The sequence below is a fragment of the Bufo gargarizans genome, chromosome 11 (genome assembly GCF_014858855.1).
Source record: "Bufo gargarizans isolate SCDJY-AF-19 chromosome 11, ASM1485885v1, whole genome shotgun sequence".
NCBI lineage: Eukaryota > Metazoa > Chordata > Amphibia > Anura > Bufonidae > Bufo > Bufo gargarizans.
In genome coordinates this window covers 28173188-28188939 of record NC_058090.1, presented here as the reverse complement: position 1 = coordinate 28188939, position 15752 = coordinate 28173188, and the positions used below count along the sequence as shown (strand labels likewise).

At 42.2% G+C, this 15752-nt stretch overlaps 1 protein-coding gene across 1 annotated transcript in view; it reads right to left on the bottom strand.

The window, feature by feature from the left end:
- The window catches only part of KIF26A (kinesin family member 26A), a 124976-nt gene that overhangs the window by 21230 nt on the left and 87994 nt on the right, over positions 1-15752 (bottom strand). Inside the window, 1 exon segment of the mRNA XM_044272396.1 lies at positions 12650-12833. Coding sequence (XP_044128331.1) covers positions 12650-12833 — 184 coding nt within the window.

Genomic DNA, 15752 nt, shown 5'->3' with positions numbered 1-15752 from the left:
GAACATGCCCCCTGATTAATGCAGAACAGTCATGTAATGCACCACGTCTGACCCGCTGCTCTGAAGGCACAGGCTACGCGTGAGCCCCCTGTAATTACACGCGTTCCCTGGAGGGAAGAAGGTGAATTCATTTCCTGGGCGGTGTGGGAAATGGTAAACGGTTCCTGCTTTGTTTGCATTAGTCGGGGCCATGCTCTGTACTGCGGGATTTCTGAATTCAAGAGGATTTTTTACAATGCTTGCTGGCCATAACAATATCAACCCAGTGGAGACAGTTTCACCGTATTAAAGGGGGATCTCCATCTATTAGTCCGTGTGGAAAAGGGTCATTTAAAAAAAATAAGACCGCGATTTTTGGAATGCAGTGTCATAAAAAGCAAGCAATGTAATCGAAAAAGGGAGGAAATCCATAACCAATGCATTGGTCTATAATCAGTTTGTCAGCATGAGATGCAACCGTTATTGTTACAAAGATCGGTTGATCACGGCCATGTAGCCTCACGCTTTCACGCAGCAGACTGTTGTTGAGTAGCACTGAGTAAACTGTCCAACTGGGGCACAATCTGGCGCTATTCAAGGTTTATTATATTCCCTGCCGCATTTTCATATTATACCTTTAGATCAGCGCCGCGCCATGCCGACTCTGTGTAAAGGGAGCTCACAATCAAGGGTGCCGACATTAAATCAGGGTCACTGGTTATATTGAAGAGCCACAATAGAGGAGCTTGTTCCTTTATACAAGCACTGACGTGACTATATTATTACAGGCCTCGTTTCAGACAGAAGAACAGACTCTGTCACTCAGTTGATTCGACACCATACAACTGAGAATGAATGATAAGCCCCAGATGGATTCCCTTTCCATGTTGGTGTGTCTTAGGAGAAAATCTATGCCACTATTTTCTAAGCAAACTTTCTTAAAGGGCCAATACACATTAAATACTACATTTATGAAGATGAATCTTCCAAAATGACCTTATAATATTATATACAACAAAAGCATATAATAATCTAAAATAATAATGTGGCAAAATGTTTTTGGGGACCTCATATCAAGTAAGGTGGAGTTCAAGGGGGCAAGAAATTTTCTTTAAAGAGTCACTTTACTTTCATGCAATATAATTTTATAGAGAATGGTGTAATTAGCAAATTGCAACACTTAAAGGGGTTCTCCGGGAATTAAGAAAATTAAAATACCAAAATATTACTTTATTATAAATATACAGGTCCTTCTCCAAAAATTAGCATATTGTGATAAAGTTCATTATTTTCTGTAATGTACTGATAAACATTAGACTTTCATATATTTTAGATTCATTACACACAACTGAAGTAGTTCAAGCCTTTTATTGTTTTAATATTGATGATTTTGGCATACAGCTCATGAAAACCCAAATTTCCTATCTAAAAAAATTAGCATATTTCATCCGACCAATAAAAGAAAAGTGTTTTTAATACAAAAAAAGTCAACCTTCAAATAATGATGTTCAGTTATGCACTCAATACTTGGTCGGGAATCCTTTTGCAGAAATGACTGCTTCAATGCGGCGTGGCATGGAGGCATTCAGCCTGTGGCACTGCTGAGGTGTTATGGAGGCCCAGGATGCTTCAATGCGGCGTGGCATGGAGGCAATCAGCCTGTGGCACTGCTGAGGTGTTATGGAGGCCCAGGATGCTTCAATGCGGCGTGGCATGGAGGCAATCAGCCTGTGGCACTGCTGAGGTGTTATGGAGGCCCAGGATGCTTCGATAGCGGCCTTAAGCTCATCCAGAGTGTTGGGTCTTGCGTCTCTCAACTTTCTCTTCCCAATATCCCACAGATTCTCTATGGGGTTCAGGTCAGGAGAGTTGGCAGGCCAATTGAGCACAGTAATACCATGGTCAGTAAACCATTTACCAGTGGTTTTGGCACTGTGAGCAGGTGCCAGGTCGTGCTGAAAAATGACATCTTCATCTCCATAAAGCTTTTCAGCAGATGGAAGCATGAAGTGCTCCAAAATCTCCTGATAGCTAGCTGCATTGACCCTGCCCTTGATAAAACACAGTGGACCAACACCAGCAGCTGACATGGCACCCCAGACCATCACTGACTGTGGGTACTTGACACTGGACTTCAGGCATTTTGGCATTTCCCTCTCCCCAGTCTTCCTCCAGACTCTGGCACCTTGATTTCCGAATAACATGCAAAATTTGCTTTCATCCGAAAAAAGTACTTTGGACCACTGAGCAACAGTCCAGTGCCGCTTCTCTGTAGCCCAGGTCAGGTGCTTTTGCCGCTGTTTCTGGTTCAAAAGTGGCTTGACCTGGGGAATGCGGCACCTGTAGCCCATTTCCTGCACACGCCTGTACACGGTGGCTCTGGATGTTTCTACTCCAGACTCAGTCCACTGCTTCCGCAGGTCCCCCAAGGTCTGGAATCGGTCCTTCTCCACAATCTTCCTCAGGGTCCGGTCACCTCTTCTCGTTGTGCAGCGTTTTCTGCCACACTTTTTCCTTCCCACAGACTTCCCACTGAGGTGCCTTGATACAGCACTCTGGGAACAGCCTATTCGTTCAGAAATGTCTTTCTGTGTCTTACCCTCTTGCTTGAGGTGTCAATGATGGCCTTCTGGACAGCAGTCAGGTCGGCAGTCTTACCCATGATTGCGGTTTTGAGTAATGAACCAGGCTGGGAGTTTTTAAAAGCCTCAGGAATCTTTTGCAGGTGTTTAGAGTTAATTAGTTGATTCAGATGATTAGGTTAATAGCTCGTTTAGAGAACCTTTTCATGATATGCTAATTTTTTTAGATAGGAATTTGGGGTTTTCATGAGCTATATGCCAAAATCATCAATATTAAAACAATAAAAGGCTTGAACTACTTCAGTTGGTGTGTAATGAATCTAAAATATATGAAAGTCTAATGTTTATCAGTACATTACAGAAAATAATGAACTTTATCACAATATGCTAATTTTTTTAGAAGGACCTGTATTCCCAAATATCTTTCATTATTTATAATGGCTCGTTTTGTCTAGGGAGCAATTATTAGGAGAAATAAAATGGCCGCCATCCTATTATTACACACAAAACCTGTCCTTATCACACAACAGGACACAGCTACATCCCCACCTCCTCTCTCTACTTCATGTCTCCTTGTGAACTCCGTTCCTACAGAGATTCAGCTTAGGGTCCATTCACACGTCCGTAAGTGTTTTGCAGATCCGCAAAACACGGACACCTGCAATGTGCAATCCCCAATTTGCGGACCACACATCAGACACTATAATAAAAAATGCCTTTTCTGGTCCACAATTGCGGACAAGAATAGGACATGTTCTATTTTTTTCAGGAATGGGATTGCGGATCCCGAGAAAACAGATGCGGATCCCGGAAATGCAGATTCGCATTCGTTGCAGCCCCAATAAAAGTGAATGCGGACCCAAATTACGGACGTGTGAATGGACCCTAAAGATCATATTAAACAGTATTCAGGACCATAACCCCTGACAAGCAGAGCAGAGAGGAGGATGAGACGGCTCTTTACCTCAGTGTTCTGAAGTAACTTGTCCTGCTGTGTGATTAGGACGGGTTTTGTGTGCACTAATAGGACGGCGGCCATTTTATTTCTCCTAATGATTGCTCCCCAGAGAAAACGAGCCATTATAACTAATGAAAAGTATTTGGGAATATATTTATAATAAAGTAATGTTTACGTATTTTAGTTTTCTTAATTGCTGGAGAACCCCTTTAAAAAACTTCATTTGGAAATTTTGCCTACATCCACCTGAAAAAAAAAGCTGTAAAGTCATTTCCACTAGTGATCTGACTTCCAATTTGCAGTCCACTGCCTGTTCTTAGACTAGATTCCATCTCTAGTAACAGGGATGTTCACTAGTAACAGAGATGGTTCACAGGAAACGGGAACGTGTCATAGCTAGCTGAGCTTCTGAGCTTGATGGACACACTGCCTCTAAACAGATTTTGAAGAGCAGAGAAGCTCCTGTAAGTTTGATTTCCCACCCCTATAAGCTTTCTGAACTCCCTAGAAGAAAACAAATATAGTGAGAAGTAAGGTCACTGGAGTACAGTACTGGCAGATTCCACAGAAGGGAGACACTGGTTACTTGTGAAAGAAATGCATCTAGCTGTGCAGCTGAAACAGGGAATGATATGGCTTAGGAAGACATTAGGGAATCACAAAAAAGACCTGTTTAGGTTTGTCCAAGCTACAGATATTGATTATCCTTAAGATAGGTCATCAATATCAGATCAGTGGGGGGGTCCAACACTCCGCACCCCACAGGCACCTTACCTAGCACCAGTATTGGTTTGGTATGGGAACTGATGGAATCTAAGCTCATGGACATCTGTGGCATCTTTTCATATTTCTGTAGCACATCAAAATGAAGCATTAAAGGGGTTTTCTGGGATTTTCATACTGATGACCTATCCTCTGTATTTGATTGGTGGGGGTCTGACACCAGGGACCCCTGCTGATCAGCTGTTTGAGAAGGCTGCAGTGCTCCCGTGAGCGCCGCTGCCCTCTCCCAGCTTACCAATCACAGCACCGTGCATTTTGTAGCGGCTGTACTTGGTATCGCACACAGCCCTATTAACTGATGACCTGAGGATAGGTCACCAGTATCAAAATCCTGGAAAACCCATTTTAAGCTAATTTTCATTTTAAAGAAGATGCATTTCAAAGATATTTTTATTTGGGGAACAGGAAAAATGTTTACTGTGCTGTTAGAAGTAAAAAAATAACATTACTAATTATTCAGAAAGATGATCACCGCTTATTTGTCTAGAAGAATAACTATTTGGACGGTGCATCTGATAATGTCCTCTTTGTGTAGGACAATTTTTTTTCCCCCATCCACCTGAAGCACCTTATAAAAGCTTTCATAAAAAGTCACATTACCTCTTGCCTATGCGTTAGCACTGCAGAATACTGCCTAATAGAGTACAATGCTCTCTTTCCGCTGCGGTAGTGATATGAATTGGAAAAGGCAGTCCTGGAAACTAAGTGAGCCTTAAAATAAATGAAATTGCTGCTTCAAAAGCGTATGTGCATTGTTGGTGACAGATTCAAGGCTGAACGTCTATAAAAGCTTCATGAATTTCATCTGGCTCTTCTCTTTCTCTATGCAGACTGTGGTGGTTTTTTTTTTGTAACCTTGAGATATTTCAGAGGTGTACGGTTAAAAGTCATTCAGACTGTGTGTTGAACAAGAATAATTAAAATCCATTTTCACTTGGCTCGGGTTGTCACTGAAGACCACGTGGTGAAAGATACTTGTGTACAAAATTCTGAGACAGTCACCAGATATGAATGAGTGAGCCTACTTTTTGCATGTGACAACTTTGTATAGCTATATCATCACTGAAAGGTAAAGAATTACCCATAAGTTTGGCTTTATGATCCAAGGTTTGGTCCTCATCATCACCCTGAGGTACGGTAATATTCCCAACTAGCAACTCATTCTACTCCATTCCTTCCATGAAGCTGTCCTGGTTCGACTCACTGAATTGAACTCATGCCCCATGCAACACAACAGCCTTTTTATAACGACTCTCTTAATAACCTACTACCCCCGAAGCTCACACTCATGACTATGCACAAACAGTCAAAGTGTGACTGACATTGGTGACTATTTCCTGACCTTGTGGTATGCAAAAAGGGTATCTCTTAGAAAAGGAGAACTATCTTTCTAGTGTTACCTTTTGGAAATGGCTCCCTATGAGTCAACGTCTAACTTTTTACAAGCCAAGCTATTTTCCCTTATGTTCCAATGTTTGTTAAAAAGTCAGACTTTGACTCATAGAGAACCACTTTCAAAAGATGTAAACCTTTCCAAACATCTCAACTGCAAAATGCATGAGTGCCCCATAGAGAACTAGAAATCCTTACTACGGTTCTGAATGTGAGCATTAACAAAAACTATAAAAAAAACTTCCAAGTCAATAGATGTCTTCCTTAGGACCAGATTATAGGGAGGGCAATACTGGCACTCACTCCAGGGGCCTCCACCAACCTCTCTCGCTGCCAATAACCGTTTTTTCCAAGCTAGTTGTTAAAAATCACATCCGAATCAGGAGAACCAGTGCGCCAACGCGTGCAAGGGAGACATTAAGCACAACACAATGTGATTGCAATTGGTCAGATCTGAGTCCCAAAAGTGAAATGAAATCCCTCACCAAACTTTTTGTCCAGGGGACTCTACCATTCTTATTCCAGTCTTAGGTTTCATCAAGTCTCAGAATCCTAATGGAGGCCCACATCTGTCAAGATTCAGCCCTTTAAACACAATAAATGGTTTAATAGGATAAAATGTACATCTTTAAATTATGGTAGACCCCACAGAAATGTAAAGACCATCTAAGTGTGTGCACCGGGCATCTTTGCCGAGATTACTTGATGGATCTGAAATATTGTAGACAGTCTATTTATTCCATACATTCAGTGTATAATTGCAGCTTTCTAAGCTAAATAATGCTAACCGAATCGAGATAAATGGGACCATCAACTCCCCTTTCATTGCTCTCATGCTTATTATTAGATTACGGCGCCTGAGCAAGGAAGAAGAAAATTCTATATTGATCTCGACCTTTACTCATCATTTCCATCAGACGGCTCCCTCCAGCATCCAGAACGTAGACATTCTGCGTACACATCTGTAATGTCAGCTTTTTAAGTGTTCCTATGGATGTAGTAAATGCTGAGATTCCACCATATAAAGCAACTCAGAAAAAGCAAAGTCAATGCTCCAAGGTCATCAGCATTATTCTATCCAGAGCTTTCAAGGGAGAAGGGGGGAAAAAAACGCTCTCTGTCACTCGTCCTTAACCGTTTCATAGCCAAGAGGATTGTTAATTCTGTGTCTTCTCAATTACGAGGTGTGAACATGTGTTGCAACGAATCCTGCCCTCCAGTAGGAGCCGTTCATGATAGTCTGAATGAATATTTGAATATTTGTCTATCGTTTATGGTTATCCGAAAAAAATCACAGTATAAACAAAGATAAAAACATCCTGCACGGTATGATAAATAAATGTGCGGATGTCCCTGGCCATATTCATAAATATGTGATTATTTTTTTTGGGCTATCCACCTTAGACCTCAAAGATAAAAATAAAATAAAAAATTAAGACTAGTAGTAGTCAATTTAAGGCAAAGAACCAAATTCAGAAATTTATAATAAATGCCATTCACTTACACTTGGGGGAAGGGAAGTGACTACCATAAGGGACCTTCCAAATGGCACACTTTTTAGTCAACCCCAGGGCGAGAGTCAGAGGCGTCACTTGAGCGTCCTGAACCACTTCCACCCAATAGATGAGCAAACGTTTATGGTATGAAAAATCATTTGTCGGTAGCCCCTCGCTCCGTGTGAACAGGGGATGTGCTGCCAAAAACGGCATGGGATCGAACGATGATTAGTCACAGCATGCTGATCGATCCTCACTACCGGGTATAAACGACTCTAAAGATAGTCAAACAGCTGTTGGCCGAATGCTTGTTGGCCAAATTTGCCATCAGGGAAGAATCGGGAGGCCCCCTTACAGATTAGATGGTTGGCCAGTCTGCGGCATTCATCGAATGTGTTTAGTCAGCTTCTGAAATCTGACGCACTCAGCAGGTAAACTCTCTGCGTCATTCTAATCATAGCACTAAACAACTACTACAGGATCAGACTCTCTGACTACTAATTCTAGAGTCCAATCCAGTGATTTCACTTTTTAACTTAGAATTCTTCTGCTATGCACTGGTGTCCTCTAAGATTCCCAGCTTTACTTGAAGATGTTGTCTCCGGCTCATACATCCCAATCCCCAATGAGGCTTCTTCATTACTTTGCCGCAGAATCAATCTAATTAGGGATGTCTATGCTCGGTGCCAATATGTTCCATTCCATATAATCCAAACTGACAGATATGCATAACCCTTACAAAATTGGTTTATGGAAGATATTTCATACAAGCTGTTTATTTGCCGGCATGACCGGCAGCTGGCGGTTTTATTCACTAAGCTAAGACATGATCTTATTGTGCGCTCTCGTTATGAAGACCGGGCACCGTCAGGATCAGGGGATGTGTAACTTAATAAGATTTCAATATCTATGGTATAGGCGTCTAGTCAATGCCAGAGCGGCAGCTTTCTGTTTACTCCACTGAATAATAATTGGCCAACGCGATGCAGTTAGCGAACAGAATCTACTCTCCCCAAAGATGACGATGCCAATCTGTTGTCACAATAGAGAAATACATTATACAATGCACGTCCTGCATTCTAACCCAGCTTAATGCACCAGTGATCAGCGGCACACTGTTACAATGCTGATTTCCAGTCTTATATATTTATCCCGTACAAGGCTTATATCGCTGAATTGCTGAAGAGCAAATGACATCCAATTAGTAAAAGACTAATGTAAATTGCTTCGGAACACAAAAAGAAGCTCATCTTCCGGCGGGCGGTAAAATGACACTGATAAGCAGATAATAAATCGCAGCAAGGAGCTTCATTTAAAGAGGATGTCCCATCCGAGTAACCCCCTTTCCTAATGCAGCATCCCTGCTGATCACTAGGGGGGCCCAACCGCCTGATCTCATTGAGTCATGCAATATAGGACTGCACCACGTCTTACAGAGGTGGAGACACTCTTTCAGGGGTGGACTGGGAACTTAAAGTGGCCCTGGAAAAATACTAAAAGTGCCCCATTGTGTAGTCGGGTCCAAATTCATGGAAGGCAGGGCCAACACAAGTAGGCGAGGCCAGCAATACCATATTGTGGCACATTATACCACCCCAGCAAAGCCAACTACCGCAGTCCATCACAGTAGCACAAAATACATCCCCAATAACGTCCACTGGCCGGCTGAGAGGAGGGCTCAGGTGGACCTATGGGCATTAGCCCACTAGGAATTTTTCCTGTAAGGTCTATGGCCAATCCGCCCCTGCACTCTTTGCAGTGGCTCCACCAAAAGACACCATAATTTCTGTATGGGCGATAGTTATCTTGACAACCTCTTTAAAGCAGTGTCCCCCTTTGGACATGTCTGACCGCAGGAAGTCCCATTGCTAAAACCCTCAAAGATCAGCTTTAATTAGAGATGAGCGAAGTTATAAAAAATGTTATTTTACAAAGAAATTCATCACGAAACGCATTCCTTTTGTATGTAGCAGGCGATTGTGCTGCCCCCCATCATTGAACCTCAGAAGCTGCGTTCATTGCTGATCGCGGCATCTGAGATTAAAATTAAGGCCTAAGGCTAATCTGGTTATAAAAAAACATACCTTATCCATTTGTTGGGGAGAGGCCGTCGTGACCATCTTGTTTGAAGACACCGCGTGACATGACGTCATCATGCTGGTCGGTTGCCGTGATGATGATGTCACCATCCCCGGCCAGCGTGGTGATGCACACGTCACCCGCACAGTTTCTGCAATTTTGATGGCCATGGATAAGGTAAGTATGATTTTTTTTTTTTTGTTATTTTACCGCCATTTCAGGAAAAATAGATTGGTTACCAACAAAGCGCAAGGAAGTTCAGCTTTGCAGTGAATCAAGTTTTTCCTGAAATTTGGATCAAAGTCCACTTTGGATACTTCGAATCACTCAACACTAGCTGTAATTGTTGGAGAAATTATTTAGTAAGAGTTTAATTTCTCGCAGTGCCACCACCGGGAAATTTAAGTATTACGTGGTGCCGATGGTGCTCAGTGGTGCTAACGCATGGACATGTGGGCTCCTCCAAAGATAAACTTTATAGCCACGCTTTACCCTTGTTTATTGCCTAAAGGGGTTGTCCAAAATTTTTCAAGCGGTGGCCTATACTGGGGATAGGCCATCACTATCTGATTGGAAACTAGTAGTCTGAGTCCAACACCCTGCACCCCAGCCAAACAGCTCCTGCGCAGTACCTCAGTGTCTGAACTGCACAGCTCTGTCCGTTGTGCAGTTGGCGGAACTGATTATTGCAGCACTGCTGTCCTTCACTTCAATGGCAGCCATGCCAGACAGAGCTGTGTAGTTTCACCGCAGAACAACTGATCGGTGGGGATGCGGGATATCAGGCTCCCGCGATCCAACAGTGATGGCCTATCCTAAGTCGTCATTTGTAAATGGTTGGACAACCCCTTTAATGGACTCCCTTCTGGTAACTTGGAAAGGTCCTAAAGGAAGATTCCATAAAAACTGCTGGAAAATGTAGCATGGCGTGCATCGCTATTTTGTCCGGTAAAATGATGGACCCCATCATAGTCACTGAAGTTCATTGGGTGCTGTTTGTGGCCATCCTGGGAACAGAATAACAGAAATGGACGATACACATGTGAACAGAGTTGAATATAATATTTGAAATAGGTTTTCTAATCCCATTAGGCATCATTCAGCCATAGCTATACCTGAGCCCATCAGACTTTGTTCCTACTCTATAGAATTGATATTCATCTACACATTTCACTGGATTATGTAATAAGTCAGTGTTTGGACTCGCATCTCCCCTGAAGCAGGGGTCCAGTTGCACGTGCACCCTTTACCCCGTGTGGTGTCTAATATGTGTGTTCTTCATAACATTTCTTAGGTTACCAAAAAGTAAAGAACAGATGAATGCAGGATCAGAACACACAATAATATTAGCTACCATGGAAACACATCGGCCTGTACAGGAGCTGTATACACAAAACAGTAGGACGTTTTGAATTGAGACAACATTGTCTCAAAAGTGGACAAAACCACAAGAACAATTTCTGCAAGCCATGAGAAGACCTACAGGCTTCAATTTCAGAATTATGTCAGCCTGGTGAAAGGGGTATAAAGGGTTATTTTAAAAAAATTAAGCCATAAAAATATTACTTTATTTTTTTAAATGACCCTGAACAAACACTTTTTTTTTAGATGTTTCTTCTAAACAAAAAAAATTAAATCTAGAAAATGGCAAGCGCATAGAGCTTACTGTGTAAAGTGCTTCACAGATAAAACTGAATAGAGCTCGTCTTAGGTGAAAAAAACATCTAGGTATAAATGTGACATACAAATACCTCCGCCGCTCGGGAAGTAGTCAGGAAATGGCAAATTAAGATGCTCGGCAGCATTTTCTGTGAAAAGATGTCTTTTTAATGCCATTGGATGATAAATTACCTTAAGTAGCACATTAATGTCAGAGATTGAATATAATCCAGCTTCTTCTCGGTGTCATCATAAAATGGCTTTCAGACATCATTTGTACTATTCCAACATTAAATTTAATAACTTCCACGGAGACGGCGGGAAAAAAAATTTGGTTAAAAGAGACTCGCAGCATTGGCTCATCGCTTTTAAAGGGTGAGTTTATCTAAGTGGATGGTACTGTTTGATGTTTCAAAGACGTTAATACTCGGAGCGGTTACATTCCCTCCATTAGGTTTACCAATGCCAGTAGGATGCCGCAAAGATCGTGAAGATTGGTGTAAGCTGAGGAGCATGTACTGTAGTGGCACTGGGAGGCAATGGATCAGACTGACAGGACATAATTAGAGGGTGCTACCACTTACATAGGCCTCATGCACACAGCCGTTGTTTTGGTCCGCATCCGAGCCGCCGTTTGGCCGCTCGGATGCGCACCCATTCACTTCAATGGGGCCGCAAAAGATGCGGACAGCACTCCGTGTGCTGTCCGCATCCGTTGCTCCGTTCTGTGGTTCGCAAAAAAAATATAACCTGTCCTATTCTTGTCCTTTTAGCGGACAAGAATAGGCAGTTATATCAATGGCGGACCGCAAAACACACAAGGGTCGTGTGCATGAGGCCATATATAGATATGCATCAGCAGACAGCCAGGTGGAATATTAGGCAAGGATGCATACACTTAAACCCCCAATTTACACCCAACCCCAGGAACGTCCGACAGCGCCCCCACTTTTAGGACAAATTTAAATGAGCAATTTTTTTATCTGGTTTGCTGAATTGTCCTGTCAAAATCACAACTGGTTGGCAAGTACGAGGTTGCACCTGATGCATTTTATGCTCCCAGTATACAAGGCCCGTAGGGTGAACTGACCATTGGGACATAAGGGCAGTGTTTTGGGACCCATCAACAGCCCATTAGTTAGGTAGGGCATTAGGAAGTGACTAATGCTTCATGAATGCAATTTGTTAACCCAACCAATGTCAACCATTGCTCTAGGGATTGGCAAGGTGCTCATGATAGATTTTCAGACTATAATGAAAGCGTGCTTTGAGTGGTAGAAAGCAATGGTCCAGAAAAAAAAAAGCCAAAGCTGTCTCGGCAATCAGAAGATTAGCTGTCTCGGCAATCAGTAGTATTACATGGTGGCCATTCAAAGGATGGTTCTAGTCTGGCAGAATGGAAGTCACTTGAACAGAGCAGCTCTTCATTCTGGCTGCAAGGGGGATCACAGTCTATAATGTCCTAAAAGGGAATATAAGCAGGGCTTGTCTTCACAAGACAACCCCTTTAACAGGGCCTGGCTTCTGAAACAGCAATGTGCTGTTATTGTTGGCAATCCATGTACCATGTGGACAGACATCATCAGGGGCTTAGACACTATGGGATAAAAAGGGTCAGCCATGGCCACCCATATGTCCTATTAGGCCCTTTAATCATCTCCAGAAATGCAATCATGATCATAAAAGAGACTGTTGAGAAAAAGACGTGTTCATTTTCTTACCTTTCCCATGCCTGGATTGTCCTTGATCTTGGACACGGCTCTCATTAAACATGGAGGAGCCGGAGGAGGACATAATTGGAGAATGCCACTGAAGTTGGTTGAGTACGTGGAATACTCCCGGGAGTGAGGAAGAGGAGGGTGATACTTCTTGCGCTTTGAAGACAGGTTAAGCTTCTGAGCCGCTCTAAAAACAAAGTAAGAGGGAAAAGAAGTCTTATTACTGCGAACACCCAGCGCCATTCAGGCCATCAAAACAGATGTTCATTGTCACTTCTGCCTGTTTAACAAATCAAGTCATTTCATCCTAATCACATTTCATAAGAACATATCACCAGGAGACTCGTAGACAAAACTGTGCGCTGAGAAAGAAGCGGCAAGTTACTGATTTAATCTGTCCCCCAACAGAATTTCAATTATTGCATAACTTTTTATCCAACAGCTTGACAGCTGAGTCCTGGACTTTGGAAATCTCATTGACATCATAAAAAATGCTTGAATGGTCCCCAAGCCGCACTTTGGACCAGATGGGCTTCCTACAGCCAGCAGTTAAGAAGATATTGCAAGCTACTGTAATATCTTATCAATATGATGAAACTTCATTCTCATACATATTACGGGAACTCCAGTGCAGATGAAAATTCTTAACCAGGTAGATTTTTCATTTTCTTAAAGCGATTTGTGTCAAGCTTACAGATCACTACCGTACCAGTGAGCTGATGCGTTCTTCATTTTCATAGCTACAAGCCTACAAAAAATGTGAAAATCTCCTTAGGATACTTCCTATACATTATTTTAACGAATAACGCGCACTTCCCCACCATCACTCTGTTCCCGCTACATGCTGGACTATAGGAAGGGCAAAAAGGGAAATTGCCCATGGGCCACAAATACGTAAGACCTCCATCAACTAGTTCATTTCAAGCCTTCCCACACTCCTAGCAGCAAAAAATGGGAGGTATGAACATACATTTTTATATAAATACATTTTATTATTATTATGTGGTAGAATTGAGTATTACACAGCTTTTGAGGGTTCATCTTCCATCTATACAGAAGTTACTAACCTAAGCGCGCCAGAGTTTAATTTTAACTTGCTCTAAATAAACTGGCATACATATTTTTCACCATACATACTGTATATTATGTGTGTAGTTTCACAGCTTGCTAGAAAAGGAATGCGGCTTTGTAAAAAAAAGGGTGTGGTTTAATGGGAAAGGGGAGTGACTGCACTATGTGGCAAAATTTCAACAAAAATTTTGCCACAAAATACACCAACCAACATGGCTGTAAAGTGTCCAAAGATGCACCAAATTTATCAAACATCAGCCACTGTGATAAATCTGGCATATCCTTAGACTGTGTCACGGCCCCTTTATACAGGCTGATGATGGGGCAATTATCGGGAAATTGAGCGGCAGATTGTCCTATGTGAACAGCAGTCTGCTGCCCAGATGAGCGACCACAACAGCAATCACTCCTCCTCATACAGAGAAGTTGATTGCTGCATGGAAATGCAGCTCTGACCTCCTCTGAAGTAAGTAAGCAATAATCAGGAATGAACACTTTGTTCCCAATAATTACCTACTGAGCTGACCCATATGAAGGGGTCTTAAAGGGTATACCAGTATTAATAATTCAGACTGATCAATTGGGCTTGTTGTATTTTACTTAAGACGTTTGGCTAGTCATCCAACTGACTTTCTTAACTAGAATGGCTTGTGCAAGAAATCTCCGGCAATAAATACTGGTGACCAGTCATGGAGGTAAGATGTTGATTGCATTTGCATGTCCAAAGCTATTAGGTGTTATTAAACTGCCTCAGGACGATGTGTTCTAACTCCAGTAAGCGCAGCAGCCTCTTCAAACACCTGATTGGAGGGGGTGCCGGGATTTGGACCCCCACTGTCCCTGAGGATAGGTCATCAGTATTAAACACCCGGTCAACTCCTTTAAGTTTACGCGGTCTAAATAACTGACAGGATTAGTAAATCTGCCCCCAATATGTGCAATAAGAAATAGACCCTAGTGGTAAGTGATTTATTTCAAAATCGGCTCCAAATGGGGGTGTCTTCTGCTCCACCTTTGGGACCCATTATGGTCCCAGAGCCTGTATCCATTGTAACGATCCTCTAGATCAGGGAAGCTCAACCTGCGGCCCTCCTAGCTGTTGAAAAACTACAACTCCCACAATGCCCTTCTGTAGGATGATAGCTGTAGGCTGTCAGGGAATGCTGGGAGTTGTAGTTTTACAACAGCTGGAGGGCCGCAGGTTGAGCATCCCTGCTCTAGATCTTAGTTAGTTATGTGTCGGACCCCTATATCTTTTTTCCATAGGCTTCCACCAACCTTGCTTTGAACCAACAAGTTCAGCTATACCTACATAGAACTTGCCCCAGGGAGCAGCACTTTCAACTGGATGCTGGAATTATTAGGAACCCCTTTGGCATTTTCAGTAATACAAGTAGATAACTTGAGATTTACTTTTTACAAACCTAAGCGCAACAAATCAATTCTCCCAACGCATGTAATATTTACTAAACTAACAAATCGGTCAAACCTGGTGGACTGCTTTGCACGAAAATCTATTGACCCTATATAAATATCTAAATTACTCAAGACTGGACCAAGGTATTTTTCCAAATATGATTATCTGGAATCTGGAAAACTGTCAACACGAAACACTGTATTATTGATGGACTGAATTGCGCTGCTAAATATTTCATATTTAATGATCCAATTAGCAGTTTCTCACAACATTGTTAGCTAATCATTGACGAGTTGTCTAGCGTAAGTCATATAATACATACTTCTATGTTTAGGCCAAGATTCTGTGCAAACATTCAGCAGGAATCAATTACTGCGGTTTCTACCTTATTTTTGCACACCATATGAGCAGTTTTCCTTTCTATGCTCTTAGAAGCACGTCGGAGACCAGAAGACACACTTCTTCAATATACAATCAGTAAAACGTAGCAGAGAAGCTGATGAGATAATTATATCTCCAAAAGATTCAGCCTGGAAAATTCCCAGTGGAAAGAGGGGAAAGAGATAGACACAGCAATTCAATACTTCGAATGTTCCAGTAGACAAATTTTGCCATTAA